The sequence below is a fragment of the Poecilia reticulata genome, chromosome 1 (assembly GCF_904066995.2).
Source record: "Poecilia reticulata chromosome 1, P_reticulata-male-v2, whole genome shotgun sequence".
Lineage (NCBI taxonomy): Eukaryota > Metazoa > Chordata > Actinopteri > Cyprinodontiformes > Poeciliidae > Poecilia > Poecilia reticulata.
This window is the reverse complement of record NC_088830.1, coordinates 20,802,855-20,823,657: the sequence shown is the minus strand read 5'-3', so window position 1 is coordinate 20,823,657 and position 20,803 is coordinate 20,802,855. Positions and strand designations below refer to the sequence as shown.

General features: G+C 39.6%; 1 protein-coding gene across 11 annotated transcripts in view; it reads right to left on the bottom strand.

Moving 5' to 3' along the window:
• The window catches only part of slit2 (slit homolog 2 (Drosophila)), a 105,404-nt gene extending 87,010 nt beyond the window's left edge, over window positions 1-18,394 (bottom strand). For 6 of the 11 annotated variants that reach the window (XM_008412970.3, XM_017306450.2, XM_008413010.3 and 3 more), the window contains exons 1-4: window positions 17,274-18,393; window positions 16,422-16,493; window positions 11,794-11,865; window positions 3,468-3,539 (exon numbers count right to left, since the gene is read on the bottom strand). In XM_008412970.3, the coding sequence (XP_008411192.1) occupies window positions 3,468-3,539; window positions 11,794-11,865; window positions 16,422-16,493; window positions 17,274-17,488 (431 nt within the window). In that variant the 5' untranslated portion in view covers window positions 17,489-18,393. Of the gene's footprint in view, window positions 1-3,467; window positions 3,540-11,793; window positions 11,866-16,421; window positions 16,494-17,273 lie in introns of all 11 variants that reach the window. The other 5 variants (XM_008413002.3, XM_008413029.3, XM_008413020.3 and 2 more) reach the window with 3 other exon arrangements.
• Window positions 18,395-20,803: the final 2,409 nt, after the last annotated feature.

The following is a 20,803-nucleotide window of genomic DNA, read 5'->3' as shown; positions in this document are numbered from 1 at the left end:
AAGCATTGTATTTTTAAAAACAAAATTAAGTTATCCTTTCATAATGTAAAATGGATAAGTTAGCGACAATGATTCATTAAATAATTGATTTTCTTTGTATTTATTTCCTTTGGGTTTTTTGCAAAACGCAGTTTATTGTACTCTTATGCTTTTTTATCTACCTGGTTTTAACCACAGATTTTTCTGTAAATCTGTGGTTAAATAGTTTTATACATTTAGTTTTATGCCTCACTAATCTTACCAAACATAGAGAACCAGCATCTACTTTTATCAGAACATGAACCCAGAGAAAGCCCTACTAGTTTATAAATTATGGATTACTTATTCTTATTAAACATAGAGGACCAAGATGTAGTTTTATACTTTCACCCTTCTCTCTTTCTTTTGGTTTTGTTGTTCTGTTTGCAAAGCATTTTAAACTGCCTTGTCCTGAATATGTGCTACATAAATAAAATTGCCTTCTCTTACCCTATATAGAGTTTGTATTGTCTGATCTTAAACCTAATACGACAGGTTTCTAGAGCTAGCACAATTCTTGGTTAAAGTCCAGAGCTGGAAGTTATTGCCGGTCCATCTTACTTTACAGAGTCCCTCTAATGAACTGGCACAGTTTGATCTCCCACTAAAAGTGTCTCATTGCTCTCTTCTTTTCCCCTCAGAGCAAACAGTCCCAGCTGTGGTCCTCAGCACTGCTGCTGCTGCGTGACTCTAGATGGAGAAGGGAGCAGGAGGGCCATCTCTGTGTCACATTCAGACAGAAACACAGAGGACATTTCGGTACTTCCAGAACAATATGACTGCAGATGAGTCTTTGTAACGGAGTCAGGGCCCTGGAGTGCTGCGAACGACGATGTGAGCATCTAACGATGGCGGTAGACGGCGCGGTCTGGACAAAGGTGTTTGAAATGGGGTATGATGAAGAGGATTCAGATCTCGTTCTAGATGCTCTTTCTTCTGTTTGGAGGAATTTGCAACAATACTATCAGCAAGGACATGTTTTAAAATATTTTAATTTCAGATCATATTTGTTCATTTTCATTTAATTTACTTTAAAAAGCCACCAAGCCAAACAACTTCAAAGGGGCCGCCAATATTAAGTCAAGAAAGGTTTTGTAGATACTTCACAGTATCCCTTGTGACATAGTAATGATGGTTTTATTTCATCCATCATGTAACCCACTGACTTTGGCTATCTGTGGTATTTGAAGATATAGGTTAAACACCTAATAAATCATTTTAGTACAAGGCTATTGAAACCACTTTCTGACTCTGGTACATTTATTAATTTATGTTAATTTATCAATAATTTATATGTATTTGGATGTTACGTTAGCAATGTTTAAGTGCAACTAAATACACCAGTGGTCTACATTAGTAATGCTAACGGCATTTAACTCACCAACAAATATTGTTCAGGTCACTGCTGACTCTGTTTTTTCCTGCCAGCAACCGATCATTTGTCCTAATTAAAGTTTCTGTCTTACAGTTGTCTCAATATTGTGGTCCAACATGGTATTAAAAAGTTAAGAATCTAATATAACATTATGTTGGCGCGTCAAATAAAACATCCATAGTTTTATTATGTTTTTCTGACATCAAGACATCAGTTGTCAAGGAAACCCAGATTTGTTAGATTAACAAAAACAAAGTACTTCAGTTTAAAACTTTTTAAATGTGCTGCTCAAGACTGAAATATGGACAAATATATTATTGCATTCTCTGATTTTCAGGGTTTTTTTAATATATAGTACAATGATATGTCTAGGTAAGCTAAATATATTCTTAAATGATTTTAAGAATACATTTTTAACCTACAATTTAATCACTTTAATTCAAAGGTAACACCAGTGGGAGTTCACTTACAGGAGCAACCCAATTTCAATAAATAATTCAATATAAATTCAGATTGTGAATTTTTGGAAAACTAATCCATCACGTTTAGTCAGTCTTATTATGTGAAATTCTTTTTATTCAGTTTAGTTGACAGCAAAATCCCATACCTGCACGTATTCAGGCACAAATCAATCTCAGTCGCGTGTTTGTCTAAGCAAACAAATGTACAGAAATCACACCTGACCTCATTCGTACTACAACTCAGCTCTCAGAAGGCCAAACCACCGAGTTGTGCAAAGGTTAAACCCATACAGTACGTACTCACAAACACACACATGTCAAAGCCACAAAAAATGAAAACATTTTCATAATAGCAGGTTCAGCAAGTGTTCATTTATAGCTGCACTGTTGCAAAACTGAAAGCCAGTCAAGCTAGCACATACCTTAAGCCCTCAATATGAAACCCAACAAGATTGTATTTCAGAGGTTCTCAGGGACTTCTTTTGTTTTCTAAAAGTGAAAAGAAGACTATAAAGTCTAAACAACAGCAAACAAGAAGTTTTTTGTTAGACAATAAAAATGTGCTTCAGCTTTCACCGAATGGTGTGCAAATGTCATTTCTCACCAGTTTGATTAGTTCTTCAATTTTTTTCTGCGCTGCTTTCATTTTTTGTGTCTGTGAATCTTAGCTGAAATTAAATATTTATACATCATCGATGCCGAGACAACTAACATAAAAATGCTTGTAAGTGACATGTTGAGTAGCGCAATTTATCCGCGTTGTATTTTTACCTCAGCCCACACGCTGAGCAAAGTGCCAGCTCTTGGCCTTGAGAAGCACACACACTTGCAGAATCACAGACACGCATGCAGACACACACCCTTAAACACAGCAGGTCAAGCCCAGCCGACCACGGCAGCAGCCGCAGAACATAAACAACTTTCACACACTGTGTGAATCAGCTCAGCATTTCAGCATAGCTTTAGATAAATATATTCAGCCGCACATATAAATATATGCAACCATAATTACTCCCCGGGACCCGCAAATGACCGTGACGGGAAGTCGGTTCCCACAGTTTCAGCAGCGTTGCAGGCCCAGCCCAGCAGTACTGGGAATCCAAAACTCGGTTCACGGAGAAGACTGGGACAGACTGGAGAAGGTGCTCAGCGAAAACAAACAGCGGTTTGCCAGGTTGAATGCAAACCAGAGCAATTTATGTGTGCAACTGAAACGATGTTGTGGCGAAAAGGTAACCCAAAGGAAAAACCAGTTCTGAAATATCTGATTAGACCTTCTTCTGTCGGCCATTCTCACTTTCTCCGCTCACAGACTAAAACACACACCTCTCTCCCAGCGGGCAGCAGCTGTTGGGGTGATAATCTCCATTAGCTACTGAACTGGCTGCTACGGACAGTGCCATGCAAGTTTAGTTTCTCACTCTCCTAACACCTTCATCCAACCGAGAACCCCAGCACAATGTCACAAAGAATACACAAACTCATTTAAAGCATTAGCAATCTTTTGAGCTTTGTCACAACAAAAAAGGTTTTTGCGCTACTGACGTTCAGTAGAAATCAAATGAGCGACAGACATGAGAAAAAGAAAAAAAAAAAACAGCAGCATGACTTACAGTCTGTGAAGCTTTGTCGTTCCCAGGAAAAGCAGCTCAGGAAAGACGGCCAGATTATTCCGATTCAGGCGGCTGTAAAAACACAAAATATGGTTAGATACCTGCTTCCAGAGTAGGCTTAAAATATAGATGTGGATAACTGCTTTTTTTTTTTTTTTAAATGCTTTGGTTTTTGTTTTTCTTGATGATAATAATAATGCCAATAATTTTGCATTATAATATATATATATATATATATATATATATATATATATATATATATACACACATATATGATTGGAAAAATTATTGGAAAACATTAAGAGCCCACTGCACTGAACCCCATTGAAAACCTCCTGGTTGTTCCACCAAATATTTATTTCTGAACTTCTCCTGACTTAAAACATTAGTGTTGTTGTTCCTAAATGAATATTAACTTGTTCTCTTTGCATTATTTGAGGTCTGAAAGCGCTGCATCTTTTCTGAAAATAAATTAACCCAACAGTCTTGTTTTTTGACAATGGAAGAATCCAGCAAAACTGTCAAGAACATGCGAAACTTCTTGCAGGAAAAACCCAGATTGGAAATCAAACCTCTTTTTGCTACAAGGCAACAGTACTAACTGTGTCACTGTGGATCTTCTGAAGAAATGTATTGTTATAATTAAAAAGATCACTTCCAACCTAAATCTGATAGAGGTATGAATAATTCTGGGATTACCTGTGCATTTATGCAGTTTCCCATGCTGAGAAATAACAAAATCACGGCTGTCACAATGATTGAACAGTTTCCTTAAAACAATTTCAACTGGTTGGGTTTTTGCAAAAAAAAATAAAAAATACAAAACTAATGGATACTACTTCATAAATGCATGTGTTCATGGAAGTGTACATTTGAAAAAAAGGAAAAAAAAAAGGTTATCCATGATTTAATGGGTTGAGCATAGCCGACAAACAAACACTAAACCTGCAAAAGATGAAGGGAAGAGAGGGGGGAGAAACGCGAAGGGAAGGGGTTCAGCTGAAGGGGGCGATGGGGAACGTTATTTCCACAAAGACGAGGGAGAGGAGACGATGTGGGAAAAACAAACAGGCAGTCTGGCCGGGCTACCGAATGTGTGAAAAAGACCCCACTGAGTAAACAAGGCCCTCACAGGGGAAGAACCCACAACAACTCATCATCACACACACACGCACACACGCAAACACACACGCGCACGCAGTTGAGAGAGTTGAGAGAACTCGGGCGAGTTTAATAATCTGGGTGCGATCATTTAACCCCGGTTGAGAGGAGTGAAGAGGTTTGTGTGCCAGTTCATGTTGATGTGTGTGGCCGAGTCTTAAAGTGAGTCAGAGCAGAGCAAGGCAACAGAGTGACACAATGAGAGACGGCCTGCTGAAACAGTTTAACCTTGACGCACACACACACACACACACACACACACACACACACACACACGCAAACACGTGACAGGGACAGCAACGGATGCTCTCTGGACTACTACTGGACACAAATGAAGGGAGGAGAGTAAATATGAGAAAAACAAGAATGAGTTAAAGTTGAAAGAAAACCTGTTAGAGGCTGAAAACAACGACGTCACCCAACAGCGAGAGCTATGCTGGCATTATTTAGACCAAAGCATGCATATTCATGTGTCAAAACGGCCTAATCAAAGTGCAGCTCATATTTAAATTAAATGAGAGTTTATATGGGTACAGCTGGTAGAGATAATTCTGGGGTGGGGGTACAAATGCATGCCACGCTTTTCAGATTTGTAAGAATCAGAAACATACAAACAAGTTCAAACATTCGTGTAAGTCACTGTATTTATAAAAAATTACAACAAAACAAAACTCTCCCAGTTGATACAGCAAAACACCGACTCCATTCAAGAATTTGAAGATCTGTCTTTTCTCCTCTCATCAACTTTTTTCTCTTCCAACCTCTGCATTTCACCTCTTTTTACTTCCAAATAAGCCGAGCTGGACTCTCCTTAAATAACATCACCCTCTCTGCATTCGTCTTCCACCCCAGAGCGCACAGACGTGCAAAAGACGCCAGCGCACCAACATTCATGTTCCACAGTTACATCAGAGGCTGCTTAAATATTTAACGGCCAGCAGAAATGATGTTTCTAAATTATTCACCAATCTTCCGTTAAGGCTCGCTCTCGCAGCTAAGAGCTTCACATGGTCCCAGAGAGAGAGAGAGGCCCACTCCCCTCTGCAGCTCCTGCTCGGCCATCAGAGCCCGTTAGTGGGCTAGACATCCCCCTGGGAGGGTGTGTGCTGAAGTGGCGATGCCAGAAAGGTGGTATGAGCTCATCCTCTTAAAATAGTCTTACAGTGCTGTCAGACTTGGAGAACCAGATAATGAAGTAAAAACACAGAAATCAAATCTTGTCTTATTTGCTGAATCTCGGGGGGGCTGAGTGAGTTTATTGATCTGATGAAGTATTGATCTGTTATTTTTGCAGTATATAGTAAAAAAAAAAAAAACAATACATACATACATACACACACACACACACACATTATATATATATATATATATATATATATATATATATATATATATATATATTGGATTAACCAAACTTTACAAATTTGCTTTCTCCTCCTCACAAAAACTTCCCTGAGGTTATGAATTCTTAAATTTAATTATTGATAGTTTCCTCTTTAGTAAGCTGCCTTTTATCTGAACGAGTATTCAATAATGCAAAGTATCAAAAATCTCCCAATGCAGAATGGAACAGAAATGAAATGATACATTCACATCAAGTAACGCCACTAAAGGTCTTTTAGTGCTGACTTTTCTTTTTTTACACCCATTGCAGTTGATGTCAATTCTTTTGTTATTTCTATGTAATGTGTTGTAATACATTTTTCGACCCCTAAATACAAATAATTTCTTTTCACAGTTTATCTCTCACACCATAGAGATCTTGTGGGAACGCATTCAATCCGTTTTCAGTAAAATGAAGCACAATTTTAATTACCTCTAAGGGTAGCGACAACCAATGTATTTCTAGAAATTGCTTAGAAAGCTAATAAATGTTTTTGTCACAAAGATAGAAGTGAGCAACTAGTTTACCAGCAGCTGGAGAGCAGAAATCATGGTGCATTTCCTCCTTCACATATTGGATTTATAAAGCCAGGAATGTACCTTCAGCCATTGCTTTACTATCTGATAATTTTGTTATAGGCGTGTTTAAATAACCAATGATAAACAGATGTTGTATTAAGTGAAGCATTTGTTTGTGCATGGATGTGACCATTCAGTGCTTTTGCATAATCTGGATCCACTCGTATCACAGGTTTCCTCTATCCTGACCTGAAAATACAATACTAAACACTAAAAATACGACATCAAATATGAGACGTAATTTTAACATTTCTGGACTTCAGAATTAAAGTTCATTCAAACAAACCTCTGTCTAAACTCTTCCAAACAGTCATGAGTGGAAATGGGAATCTTGCTTTTCAATGCAACCATCCGTAAAACCCTCACGATGCTAAGGTGTAAATGTGTTGACGCATGCAAAACCGTGAATTTAGCAAAAAATTATCTATAAAAATTGCAAATACAAAAATGATGATACAAAAATCAGTTATACATTTCCTTTTTTATTCGTTCCAAAAAATACACGGCATACTCGGTCAAAAACTGTACTGCTCCGTTTCTATACAATCCTTCTGCCATCAGTGGTTTTTCTAATATAAACTAAAGTTCAACAGGAAGTAAGCTTTTCAAAGTAAAATTTCACAATTACACTGGCCTGAACAAATATTAACCTCCTTTAATAACTAACAAAATTAAAAAACAAAGCGTTGTACAAATAATTTAAATATATCTATGGCTCTTAAAGGTCAGGTTCACATAACTGGGATTATCTCTGTCATGTAACATTTTGATATTTGCATTTTTAGAACTTATTTAATCAAAAACAGATCAATAAAGAAGAACTACTTTATATTAGAAGCATGAATATAGCTAGGAACGTGAGCTATTAATCCTGTTGGCTGAACTTAAACAAATCTTTTTAACAGTGAACTTCCACTAAATTAAATATCTGTAAAATTATTTTTCTATAACAATTAACGTGTCCACAAATAACATTGGCACTTCAATTCCACTCGTATTTCAACATATTTTTTGGGAAAGATGTTGTGCAACAGATGACAAGTAACAACTATTTGCTCAGATGAGTCACTTCCTTTTCCTTGTTCACAACTAAGTAGATGCATTCATTTAAGAAATGCTTTCAGTTTTAGTCACTTAATGTTTATTTGAACGTACAAAGCTCAGCCAACACCGGATACCTCCGGGATTTTCATTCCGCGTTGTTTTGCGCTGCCTGCGCCGAGCTGAGCCTCTTTGTTTCTCAACCTGAAAGAATGCATCTTTGTCTTCTCTGGGCGTGTGCATGCAGATGCAGTAAACAGCCACTTCCATGCTCATTTGTCACTTGTCAAAGTCTGGCTGAAAGTGAATGAAGAATGAGTGGCCAGTGGTCTGAGGTGTGAGAGTGACTCCAATGAGTTAATGTCACACTGCAGCGTGGCGATAATCCTCACAGTCATAAACAGATGCTGGGAGGCCAGTAACCACACAGTAAACACACTCATTCTCTCTCAGGCATGTATAGGGCGGCACAACGGTGTGCCGAAGCATGGAGATGCAAATGAAGTCGTAAATACGCAGACATGTGAAAGATGAGTAGCTCAGCAGCACAACTCAAGATTCTGAGTGGGGAGAAAAAAAAAAAAAAAAAAAAAACTACCTCAACCATCATGTATGACTCTGAAAGTGCTGTTGAAGCTTTAAAGCTCGTAAAGAATATTTAACGCACACAGACGCGTTGTGGATAGTTCAATGACTTCACCCAGAACCACTTTAAACTAACCACCTGATCTGGTTTTACATCTGTTCCAGGAGTATTTACTGTTGGTTCACAGCTGTGCCTTCTAAAATGAACAAAGATCCATTATCTGACAAACACTTACTCCATTCTATCTCACAATCTCCTAATTTAAAGTTCAGGTGAGATAAAATCTTTTGCCTGACAACACAGATATGCTGAAACCTCATCTTATCACCTGACCGGCAAATTCCTTTGCTATCAGCCAAAAAATCCAACATATCACTGTAGGGCTCTTACAGTTACAAAAAGTAAGCACATATGTACATCATCTACTTTAAAAAGTTATAGACACAACACTACTGTAATTTCAGAAGAGAGAATACTGTGCGCTATTTCTGACACCTGAATAGTGTTGTGCAGCAACAGGTGGGGAAGGGGCATTACAGTGTACACTCTACTCCATTAAGCCTAAGAAATTCTGGTCTCTCCCACACTTTTTATGGGTTCTCACTAAGGTAAGGCAAGGTAATTTTATTTATATGGTACATTTTCAGCAACAAGGCAATTCAAAGTGCTTTACATGAGTTAAAAGGAAATACAAACAAAATAACAAACCAAAGGAAAGAGAAAAAAAAAGAGGAAAGAAAACTAATCTAATGTTGCTCTAAAGTATGTAAACTAAGTGCTCCTGTTCAGGGTTGCTAAATATCTAATACCATTTCTACATAGTGAGTACTCTATTAGAAGCTCTTTAAAGAATAAAAATGGTGTAATGGAAATTTTAACATTAAACTATGTCTGTGTAACCTGAGGGTGCCTTTTTGAGTGTCTCACACCTAATGGTCCTAGTTTTGTGGGAGATTTTAAGGTGCCCTGCTCATTAAAAACAGACACAGTGAAAAGGATGTAATTATTCAAACAACTTTACAGCTAATCATTTAGTTGTAATCCAGGCCCGTTCTCTGAAATCCACGATCTAGTTGCAATTCTGTTTTTTTCAGGCTTGTACAAAACAAGCACAAAGTTGACCACTGTCTAATTCCTGCTCCCAAATTTCCTTTTTTTGAACTTGAATATTTCCTGGCATTTACTCTAAAACATTTCTTTAATAATATTTATCAATTACAAGTTACTTTAAAAAGGTTTTTTCTCGGCTGCCATCCTTGCTGTTCTCTTTTCAGAGCACTCGGACTCTTAACATCTTTAATCTCTCCAAATTTAAACAGAGGTGATGCTTTAATCCTTTAACATGCAAATGAAAGATGTCAGGATCAGGAGCTCCTCTCTTTCCCATTTTATAACCTCGGGGTTTGAGATAGGAATTTGTGACATTCCTACATAAACAGAACAATAGAAGGAGAAACCCAGATGGTTGACAACGGTGCAAAAACATGAGGAGAGGTTAAAGAATGAATGACAGGCGAGCGGAAGCGTTAGAGGGTTTTTGGGGCCCCCCGAAAACCAAGATAAAACCAGTACTGACAGAGCAGCCTTGCGTAAGCGAGTGCCTCTCTGTGAGTGTATGCATACACACATGCATGTGTTTATATGTGTGCATGAGTGTGTTGTGACATGCCTGCCTCTCTCCCCCAGCCCCAGTCTAACCCTCGTCCCCCCGAGACAACAGGCCCACACCTGACCCAGCCCTGCACTGCCTGGCCCTCCAGAGCAAGTTGCAGAAAAGGATGAGAATGGGAACTGTTTTCCACCCCTGTGGGGGGCAGTCAGTGTGGATCCATCAGCCCAGCTTACGGTCTTCTACTCTGGGTAGCGGTGCCCAGCAGGTTCCCTCTCGCCCCCACCGGCCCCCGAGACGACAGAGGCCTTTGAATTGACCCCTGGACTCCAGACTCCAGAGACGTGCCTTTGTCTGGCATCTGTGGGGGGGTATTGATGACTGACTCCATCTTTGTGTTTGTGAACATGCCAATCTAGAAGCATTGCATTACAGCACTATGACAGGACAGCCATGTTGTATGACAACATGTCACTAGGGAGACGTAGCGTTGCTGTTTGAATGAACATGTGCGTTGAGCTTCTATTGCATATGGATGCATGAGAGAAGACATTTACCGGCTCATACCATCGTTTTATATCATGGATTTTCAGTCAGATTTCTCTGTTGAGTCCAGGCCATACACAGTTAAAATGTTTCCTTCTTGTCCGCTACTCTGTGCAGAAATTCCTAGAACTGCTTTGCCAGGCAGTGCTGCGCATTGCCTGCAAGTGAAAAACTAGCACATTCCCTCTAATGGCCCATAAAGCTCCCCATTCTTTCAACAAAGAGCAGCAGCAGTGCAGAGAAAAGGAAGAGACAAAATGAGTCAAGGAATCATAACAGACTATCCGCTTCATCCCCACAACTTTCAAAGAATTTAACCAAAACAGCAATCAGAACGATAAAATGCTTTCTTTTGATTAGTACTTGGTGCACAGAGGAATGCAGGTATGTTTTTTTAATACAAAGTTTAGATTGTAGACTCAAGAGAACAGTTAGACTTAAAATAATAAGTATTAAAACTCAACACATTTTGCTGAGTTAAGCTTCTCACTACATCTGTACTTAATAAGTACAAGAACATTAAAAATTGAGCAAAACAAAAAAAGAAAAAATAAAGTGTTTCATTGCAGTTAAGTATGTGAATGACGTTACATTAGGGTGGCTCTGATCCCGGACATGGGCTCAGGGTGCAAATTATTGAAATCAAAATCTGTGAGAAAATAGTTGTGGGTCTACCATTAGTAACTTTTTCAACTGCAACCCATGTAAGCTTTTTTTTAATTTATTGTTACACAGTTTCATTTTTCTTTTCACTGTCCAGACATTGTAAAATGTAACTTGTGGGTTCACACAGCAAATTGGCAGCTATTAACCTTTCACTCTTTAGTATGTCTCCATGTCCATGACTTGCAAAACTGTATAATGGAAAATCAACGTTGTTTTCCCAACAATCTAAGAATTGATGGCAGCAGCACCTTGTCTGGCTGTATCGCAAAACCTTTCCATAATGCTTTGCTCAGATCTTGAGAGTCAGCTATTCCCAGCTTGCTGGTAGAGTAACAGAGAGCAGCTGAAACGCTGGTCAGTATGGGTTATGATGCTCAAATCAAGGTATAAATTTTGTAAAGCAGGTAAACAACTTTTTCTTTTAGATTTTTCTGCACAATTTGTAGCAGTGATCTAAATGGGCCAAACTATTAGTGAGTGGAATCAAAGCACAGAGTAAAAATATTAACGTTAGGACGTGCGAAAAACATAGGATTGCATCTCAAATGTTTTGACAAAATTATGAGAGTAAAATATAATTTTTTAGCCATTTTATCACCGAGTATAAGCAGCGTACTGCAGGGGACATACAGAAGCTTATTTTTGTATGTACATCCCCTTCGAGGGCAATGTTTGTAAAGAAAATGACCCAGAAATATTCGGTAACATGACAAACCAATGAGGTCAACCAATGAGTAGACAACAGCTTCACTCACAGTCTCTCCAGCTCCTTCAGGTCCTGGAACGCTCCTCTCTCAATTGTGGTGATTTTGTTCTCCATTAACTGCCTGTGAAAGAAACATCAAGAGACGAGGGGTGAGACTGTGAGGACTGGATATAAAAAAAGGGAAGAGATGGGTTGATAAAAAGACACACAGAGTGTCAGAGCTGATGGATACATGAGAGACCAAACAGAAGGAGAGGCATGGCGATATTGACCTGCAGTTAAGAGAGAAAAAAAAGGCAGAGCAGAAATTGATAAAAAAAAGATGGAAGGAGATTGACAATAGAGAAGAGAGGGAATGGAAGAAGAGAAAGAAATGATCGGTTGCATTTGGTGTGAAAAAAAGAGACGGCAGCGTGGAGGGGATGGAAAGTAGGAGAATGTTGAAGCAGCAAAAGAGAGGGAGAAAAGACAATCACCGACAGGTCGATAAGCCCTCAGAATCGACTCTAAAAGTAACCCATCAGTTAGACAGAAACTCATCCATCATCCAATTTGCTTGCTGTCCAACCACATCGCTGTGACCACTCATTCCCTAACACCAGCACAACTCCAGCAGGATTGTGCCGCTGACCAAGACCAACAACAAGACACAAACGTTTAATGTGCTGTAAGCATAAGATGATTAAGGATCGGGGGGATAAACATGACCCATATCAGAGGATTTTACACCGAGAGATTCAAAACAACCACTAATTATGCTAATGCAATTTGTGGTCATGTGTGGCTCTCGGATCGTAAAGATCTGCACAATTTTTACATCACTCTGCGGTTATTTTGCATCTATCTATTACAATTTTCCAGTCATAACTTCTCTTTTCATATCATTTTACAAATCTTTGTGGTTGTTTTCACTCCAGCTCAGATTTACTTTTGTCTGGAATCTGGCTTTGAGTTTCTGTGGTTTTATCACACAAGTTTATGACTGTTTGGTTGGTGACTCACATTGCCAGTCAAATCTATTTAAAACTTTGTAAGCAACTTGTCATTCTTGAGATTGATTTGTAGGTTAGTTTGAATCAAAATTCTGGTTGTTTCCATTTCTTCTCATCCAACCACCCATTATCTATCTATGTAGAGTAGGGGTTGGGGTTTCGGGAATGATTGTCCATCTCGAGCTGTAACAGGGCCGGGAATGCCCTATGCAGGTCACCTCCATCTGGAGAAAACCCACGCAAGCACAGACTGGGATTCAAACCCAGAACCTTTGCTTTAGTAGAGACACGTAAAAAACAACAGGACCACTGAAGACTAAAGTTGGACACCTCCAGTCTAGTCAATTATCTTCTCTTCTGAAATGGAGAAGCTTTGGTAATGCTTGAAAATGGATATTCACAGACACTCCTACATTGATTATGCCTGAGCTTGAATTATTTGGGAAAGAAAATTCAGGTTGTAGATTTGCAAATCTGGTAGAGGAATACCCCCAAAATACTCTCTGCTGCAACTGCATCAAAAGATGCTTCAAAGGGGGCGAAAAAAAAAAAGTGACACACTTTTCATACATTTTATTTCTGAAAAATTGTGAAACCATGCACTTTATAAGTTTAATGTGTGAGTGTAAAGGAAAAGTGTGAAAGAATTCAGCAAGTGCTATTGATGTTGATTGTTTAGCCATTTGTAAAATCTTGAACATGATGTTAATTTAAAAAGATGCCTAATCAATAATTATAAGAATATTGCACATAAGGCGAACGCAGATGAAATGTTGGTAATTAAGGTTATAATCCCAATGGAATTCCAGCAATGTGCTCTAAAACCATTCACGTCGCCGCTCAGCTGCAATCAGGCTTTCCCAGCAGCAAATCAGCGCTGGGGAACTCTGAACCCGGTCTGATCTTAGGTTTGGAAACTTGTTCTTACTTGACTCTCTCTCTCCCTTTTCCTTCCCCTCCAGCCTTCCCTTCCAGCAGCTGCATTCCTCTCTCCGCGGTTACACCTAATGACCGCTATCTCTTTCCATTCTTGCCCTCCATCATTTCCTCACCAGTGTGTTAATCACTCCAGCACATGGACCCCGGGGCCCAGTGGTTAAAATAAACCCCGCCTGACACTTCCAACTGGCAGATTAACACGACGGCATTAACAGGTGCCAGAGAGCTGCTCTTTGTTGGTCGCGTAGGCTGTGTGCTCAGCGGAGCGACCGCTACAACTGGATGCAGTGCTGCATGCGGCAGGGCTTCAAAATGCAGGACGGGATAGGAAACGGTTTAATCTGCCTTGTAATGGACTGTTTGGAGCAAAAGAGAGCAGATCAGAGTTGTGAGTGTGAATATCATTTACTTCTGTCTTTGCAACCACCTCCTCACTTTAACTTCAACCTCAACCTCCACTTTGTGTGTATTAAAAAATACAAGCAAATAAAGGCCTGCTCACACACACACACACACACACACACACGCACACACCCACACACACACACACAGCGTATATTGATGCAGTGACATCTACACAATGCCATTCAAACATAAACAAAAAAAAAACAAAAAAAACATGTAGCAGCTGAAAAATTCATAATTATAACTGAAACTTTTACAGCTGTGAAAGAAAAGCCACGCAGGGACGAAAACAAGAGCTGAACATGTCAAAGAAAATATATTTCTATTGGAGCTGCAGATATGAAATCCACACCATATCTGAGAACCCAAGAGATCCACACTGATATTTTATCGGTTTACTACTGATAAAATATTGACCAGATCAAAGCAAATTGGTCAATATTTGATCAGTTATAAACTTGGCATGTGGAATAAGTACTAAACTCACAGGGAAAATGAGATGCAAAAATACAGAAAACCAATAAAATACATTAAATAAATGAAATCTGAGTATTTTGTGAACAATCCTGCCCCCTGTCAGTGCAAAGCAATATCAGCAGGCTTAGTCTTAACTCATGATTCATTCAAAGGTTGCTTTTTTTTATTAGTAAAGTGTCATAAAAGAAGCATCTCCTGATACATAACAGCAAACTCTTCCAAGATATTCATAAACTTCGCACTGGTTTTGGCCTATTTCTAAAGGTTCTCATGGTCACCATCAAAGCTAAATTTTCAAAGAGCCTGGCGCTCTTCAAAATACTTTCCACAGAGGAGTCAAAAACATAATCAGTGCTGTTTTGTAAGAGCCAAGTACCACAGAGGAATTAAAAAGGCGTAAAGAAGACAATAAGAAACTCACTAAATCTTGGTATACTCTACAGCCTCGTTTCCACTGAGCGGTGTGGCACGAGCCGATGCAGTTTGGCATGATATTTTATAGTTTGTGTTCCGGCTTGTTCACGAGAGCATTTCCATCGCCAACTGGACTCTCACTGGGCAGGCAGGATTAAAACAAAATGCCTTACTTTGCATCATACTACAGCGACAACAAACGTGATCCACCAGTATGTCTCGCAACATTTTTCTGTCCCCCGATCAATGGACTGTGTTGGGTGACGCCAGTAGCTCCACCCTAAACATACCACTGTTCTTTGGATCTTCTTCTGAAGGGGGCCCAGGAATGGTGCGGTGCGGGTCGGGTCTTTGAGCAGTTTTTACAATGGAAACAGACAAAATAGCGTACCGAACCACAGCGACCCGTGCCACACCGCTCGATGGAAACAATGCATATGTACACTCATTGCACAAGACTCCACACATCCACTCATTTAAAGTTTACTGCAGAACATTTGGACAAGCTAGTGAAGCCGCAAATTGTGTTTGGCAAAGAAGTGGCACAGCACAGCATCCCAAAAACACCACACAAACATTAAAGTTTTCAGATATCAGTCTCATGACGTGGGGTTGCTTCTCTGTATTTGGTGCTGGGTGATTTCACATATTTGAAGGAAGGCAGAATAAAGAAATTTACAGAGACACTCTCGATAAAAAGATGAAGATGAAACAAATGAGGATTTTTCTCCAATAGCCCCAAGCACAGATTTTGTTCAGACAAAAAAAATTTTAAACTGCTAGAGTGGAGGTCAGAGTGCATAGAAGAGTCACCTCAGTTCCTTTAACATTTGTGTGAAAGAATGGGTCAAACTTGAATGTAACTAGTTATAGTTACAGAAGACTTCTTGTTTTCAACATGCATAGTAAAAAAATAAAAAAATACTTTTTTACTATGTATTAAATTTCAGTAAGCATTCACTTCATGTTTCATTATTATCCAGAACATGTTTCATGCCTCCTATTACTCAGAACACAATTCATGGACTAACTTGTGTTGATTTTCTTTTGTGTGGATTACTTGGGTTGTTACTTACATCTGGTATGAATTTCTATGTCAAGTGGTTCATTACAATTCCCCCACCCCCTTTTCTTTTCATTTCTTCATCATTGTTGTGACTATATTGTTCTTTCCCCAGTTTCCCCATCTTTTTCTCTCTTTCTTTCCTTTCTCTAGATTTTTAGGTCTTTCCACTTTGTTGACTGGAACAGATTCAGTTTAAATTTGTCTTTACAAAATGGGGAACATCACATTATCTCCTTTTATCCAGCACTTCTGACATAAGACTGTGGGGCAATCAGACCCACTATAGCCTTTGCCTAAGCAGTAACACAAAAGAAACATATAATTTACACATTCACATTTGTGCAGAGAAGAATAAACATCAACACTTAAACAAAATCAACTTACAGAACTCTCAGATGCCTCAGTCCTGCAAAATCTCCTTTGGTGATTTTAGTGAGGTTGTTTGCATTCAGATCTCTAGATAAAAAAAAAATGAGAAAAGGAGTTATAACAGATTACATAAAAACATAAATATATAAATACATTTTCTGTTGCAAACCTATGATCTTAATTGGGATGTGAGTCTCAGAGAGAAACCCCCCCTTCCCCCACATCCCCAGAAATATTGTGCCGCTGCACTGAAACTGTTCAAACAAGTTTCATCAGGGGACTCCGCCTGGTAAAACGAGGCCCGTTTAAGTCAAAGCCCACTTGTCCAAATCCGTTTTTGATTAACTCGCTGGTCTCCACACAAACCGACGTGGTCGACGGAGGCTCTGGTAGTGCAACAGTGCGAAACCACCAGCAAGACCACAGCGGCAGCCCCTCCACCCCCAACTTCAGATCCGCGATCTGACTTACCCTGACATTCAACACATGGAGCAATAAATCTGACTGTTTTTAGGGGGGAAAATGTATGTTTATCAGCCGCCACATCTTGTGATTTTAAGTGTGCTTTGACTCGACAGTTGAAATATTTAAAGCCCTGCGGTTTTCAGATGTGGCCCTTCATGCTTAGCGCGCCGAGTTGTTTTGGTAATGTTTTGGGATCATTTGCGTAATTATCCATCCTCTTCTTAATGAAATCATTATATTAGCATTGTTAGAACAGAACCCAAATCTTAAAACTAGCTGTAAGGATGATCATCACGTTACATTTTTGCTACTTAAGTTAATTAAAAAAGAAAAATCATAATGTAAAAAGAAAAAAAGAAAAAAAAAGTACATTACTCAGGGACCAGTGTTCCTTAAACTTACAGTCTTTCCGTGTTTCGGGGTATGTTCCTGGGCACGCTGCGCAGTCCTTGGCCGTGACAGTCCACCGTGGTCCCGGTGCAGGAACACTGAGGCGGGCACGGCTGACTGTCTGCTCTGCTTATCAGGACCAGGACGAGGACGGTCCCCAGGAGCAGAAGCCTCGGCGCAGTCTCCAAGGAGCGGCCAAGGCCAACGGAGCGCACAGCTCCCACCATGACTGCGGCAGAAGTGGGTGGCCGATACGAGACCAGCAGAATACGGAGAAAAGCCTCGGAATTTCCGAAGGAGCTCACCAAACTCCGCACGCAACGCACTCTGTTTCTTTTATGTTTGCTCTGCTCCTTCCTTTTCAAGTTTGGGTTTTCTAAAAGAAAAACAATGCTATTCTTTTTACATTTGGGTCCTCTGAGTGAGTAAAGCGTGTGAAGTAGGAGTTTGATCCCACTGAGTTATAGAGATGGACCGGGTCTGTGGCTGCGCTACAGCGGCGCAAACTTCCACATGTCCCCGGCATGCGGTGGCCAGAATCCTCCGGCGGCGAGATCTGTGTTAAGTGTCTCCTGACAAGGAAAATGTCTTGATCCTTAATGTGATCCAGGTGCTTTCGAGCAATTACACTTTGCCCGTTAACGCACACTCCAGGTGAGGATGTCTTTGGCTATTAATTCACAGCACGCGTCCGGCGCTAGAGCAGCGGTTGCGCCAAGTTCGTCCTCAAAACTCTGCAGTGGTGGAGATATTCTGATTCCGATGGGATGTCAATTGGAAATAAAATGAGTGCCAGAAACCCGGCGAGAGACCAGCGCGCAATACTATAATCCAACTATGCGAGGTGCGTCAAAGCGCTGCTCTCTGTAGTGTGTGAGAAGGAGAAAGGCAGGCAGACGGGAGCGGGCACGTCTGCTACTGCGTCTGTTTAGGCATCCCTCTCCCTCACTCTCTCTCCCTTCCCCTCTCTCTCCCTCCCTCATCGCCTCACACACACACACGCGCGCGCGCACTCACTGCGTATTCCCTCAAGGTAGCAGGAGGTTTCAAACAGGCTGTTGGTCAAACAGCAACAGTTTGACCTCGGAAGGAGACTAATTCCCACTGCAGTGTCCTGATCACCTGACACCATTTAGTTGGTTAGAAAAAAGCTTGTTGCTGAAATTTAACTTGGAGTAAACAACAAAACACCTCAGGAACTGTCAGTGTCCACGATTCACTGATTTAGAGTACATACGTTTTAGTCTACCGTGATTGTTAACCATTGAAACATTATTAAATAAGAAGTCATTAATTTAATTTAAGCTTAATTTGTGCATGGCTCAAAAGGGGTCGTAGATATGCAACTTGTAAAAAAAAAAAGAAAAGTAAATCATCAGTGATGACCAACTTGGTAGTCCATTGTCAAAGGCTACTGACATGGTGTTGGGTTGGTTTGTCACAGCATATGAAGCTGCTTGTTAAGTGGCGCTGGATTAATTATCACAATTTATGACATTAGGATGAATGACTGGTTGTTACACAAAATGGGGCTGGTTGTCACAGGGTGTGGGGTGGATTGTGGTAGAACAGGTGCGTCAAACAGTGTCCAGCAACTTTTCAATTCATCCCTGGACCAACACAAATGAGTCATATGACAGAATTACATCTTTAACATTCAGAGAAGTCGTACCGAATCCTGAAGATTCCATAATTATTTCATTGAGGCGAGCTAAAGCAGAGAGTCATGTAAAAGTCGCAGGATGCTGGTGGAGGCCAGAGTTTGGCAGCCGTGTCAGTGATGTGGTTGGTTGTCAGGATCGAATGGTGGCGGCTGGGGAGTCCTGCAGGTTGCCTTGTTCCAACATAGCTGATGTGAACCTCCTCAACATGTTTTCAAGTCCTTTAGAGGCCTGGAAATGAACTGTTTATTCAAACCGAATCAGGCCAACATCAAACATGTTGGGGACTGGTCTTTGTAGCCCATCTTTGGACACTTTCATAGATTAATGTTGGTTGTTACATTGTATGAGGCTGACCGTAACAGGGTGACTCATGGACATAATGCAGATTGGATGTCACAAGATAGTGTAGTTGTTTCAGATAAAAGAATTAGTCTCTTTTGTGTAAAAAAAAAAAGATTTACTTTATGAAATGTTCTATTTTGAAAGATCCTCTGTATGAGCTATTTAAAAATAGACTTTATTAAATCTAAGCAAAGATAGAACAGATTCTACAGTTCAAGACTGTTATTAAAACTCTGAAAGGGAAAGCAAAAGCAACAGATGTCCTAAGAATTGATGTTAAAAGAGCAACTACATACAGATTATATAAATTATAATGTTATTGAAAAGGTGATTTATTTCAGTGACTCTGTTCACTTAGAGACTGGTGTTTTGAAGCCGTTATTTCTGTTCATTATGAATATTTCTGCATACAGCTAATAAAAGCATGACATTTAAGATTAGAATATAATATCAGACTAAGAAAAAGAATGCAGAAATGTGGGAAAACTGAAAAGTATATTTAATACATGAGAGCTAAATGTTCATAAAACAGCATTCGCACAAATTATTATTCATATGATTGATAATGTAATTCTGTTATAAGGGTAGAAGTTAGCTTCACTGATTAACTGAGGGCTTCAGCCTTGACCGACTAGAGTTAAGACCAAAATTCTTCTGATTTTCCATTTTCTTTAAACTATCTTTTAGGAGATGTCTAATTTTTTATTTTTAAAAACAGTGGTAGCTCGAGCTCCCCTATCTGAATTTAGTCACTTAATTCAATTATTGATTTTATTATAATTAAGGAGATAAACCAGCATACGAGAACAAAGATAATCACTGGTCACCACTAATCAGTGACCAGTGACTTAACACCTTATGCTAAGTTGTCAGTTAAAAAAGTAAAACAAATATCCAGAACCAGTACTCAGTCCAAGAAAGACTCCTTATTTATTTTGGGCAAGATTACTCTGTGCAAGTTGGTTTCAGTGTTTTAGCTCCAAGTCATCAGCAGCCAAAGATAAATTACCAACATCCTGGATTCAGTGTTTCTTTATAGAGATGGAGGAACATTGCAGAACTACCAAAGTCAGCACAGCACTCTATCAATCAGAATTTCATGCCGTACTGGCCAGACAAAGGCTGTTACTAAGTAAAGTCTAAAAGTCATTCATGTTACCTTTGAAGTTCCCCAAATGGCACCTGACTTTTAGAGTACGAAAAGTTAAATTCACTGAACTATTTACAATGCCCTTATGAAAGTATTTCTTCCCCTTGAACTTTTTCCCACTTTTTCCCCTTCCGACGATTTAACTTTGAAGAATTTCATTGGTACTTTGTGAAACTGACCAACACAAAGCAGTGCATATTAAGAAAGAGGAAATCGTTTTCCAAATGTTAGACAAATAAAATCTGAAAAGTGTGGTGCGCCATCATATTCAGACCCCATATTTACGATCCTCTCAAATAACATCTAAGAGGGTGTGTCATTTAATCTCAGTATAAATGCCGCTGCCCTGTGCGGGTTTCACATGAGACCAAACAGCGTCACGAAGA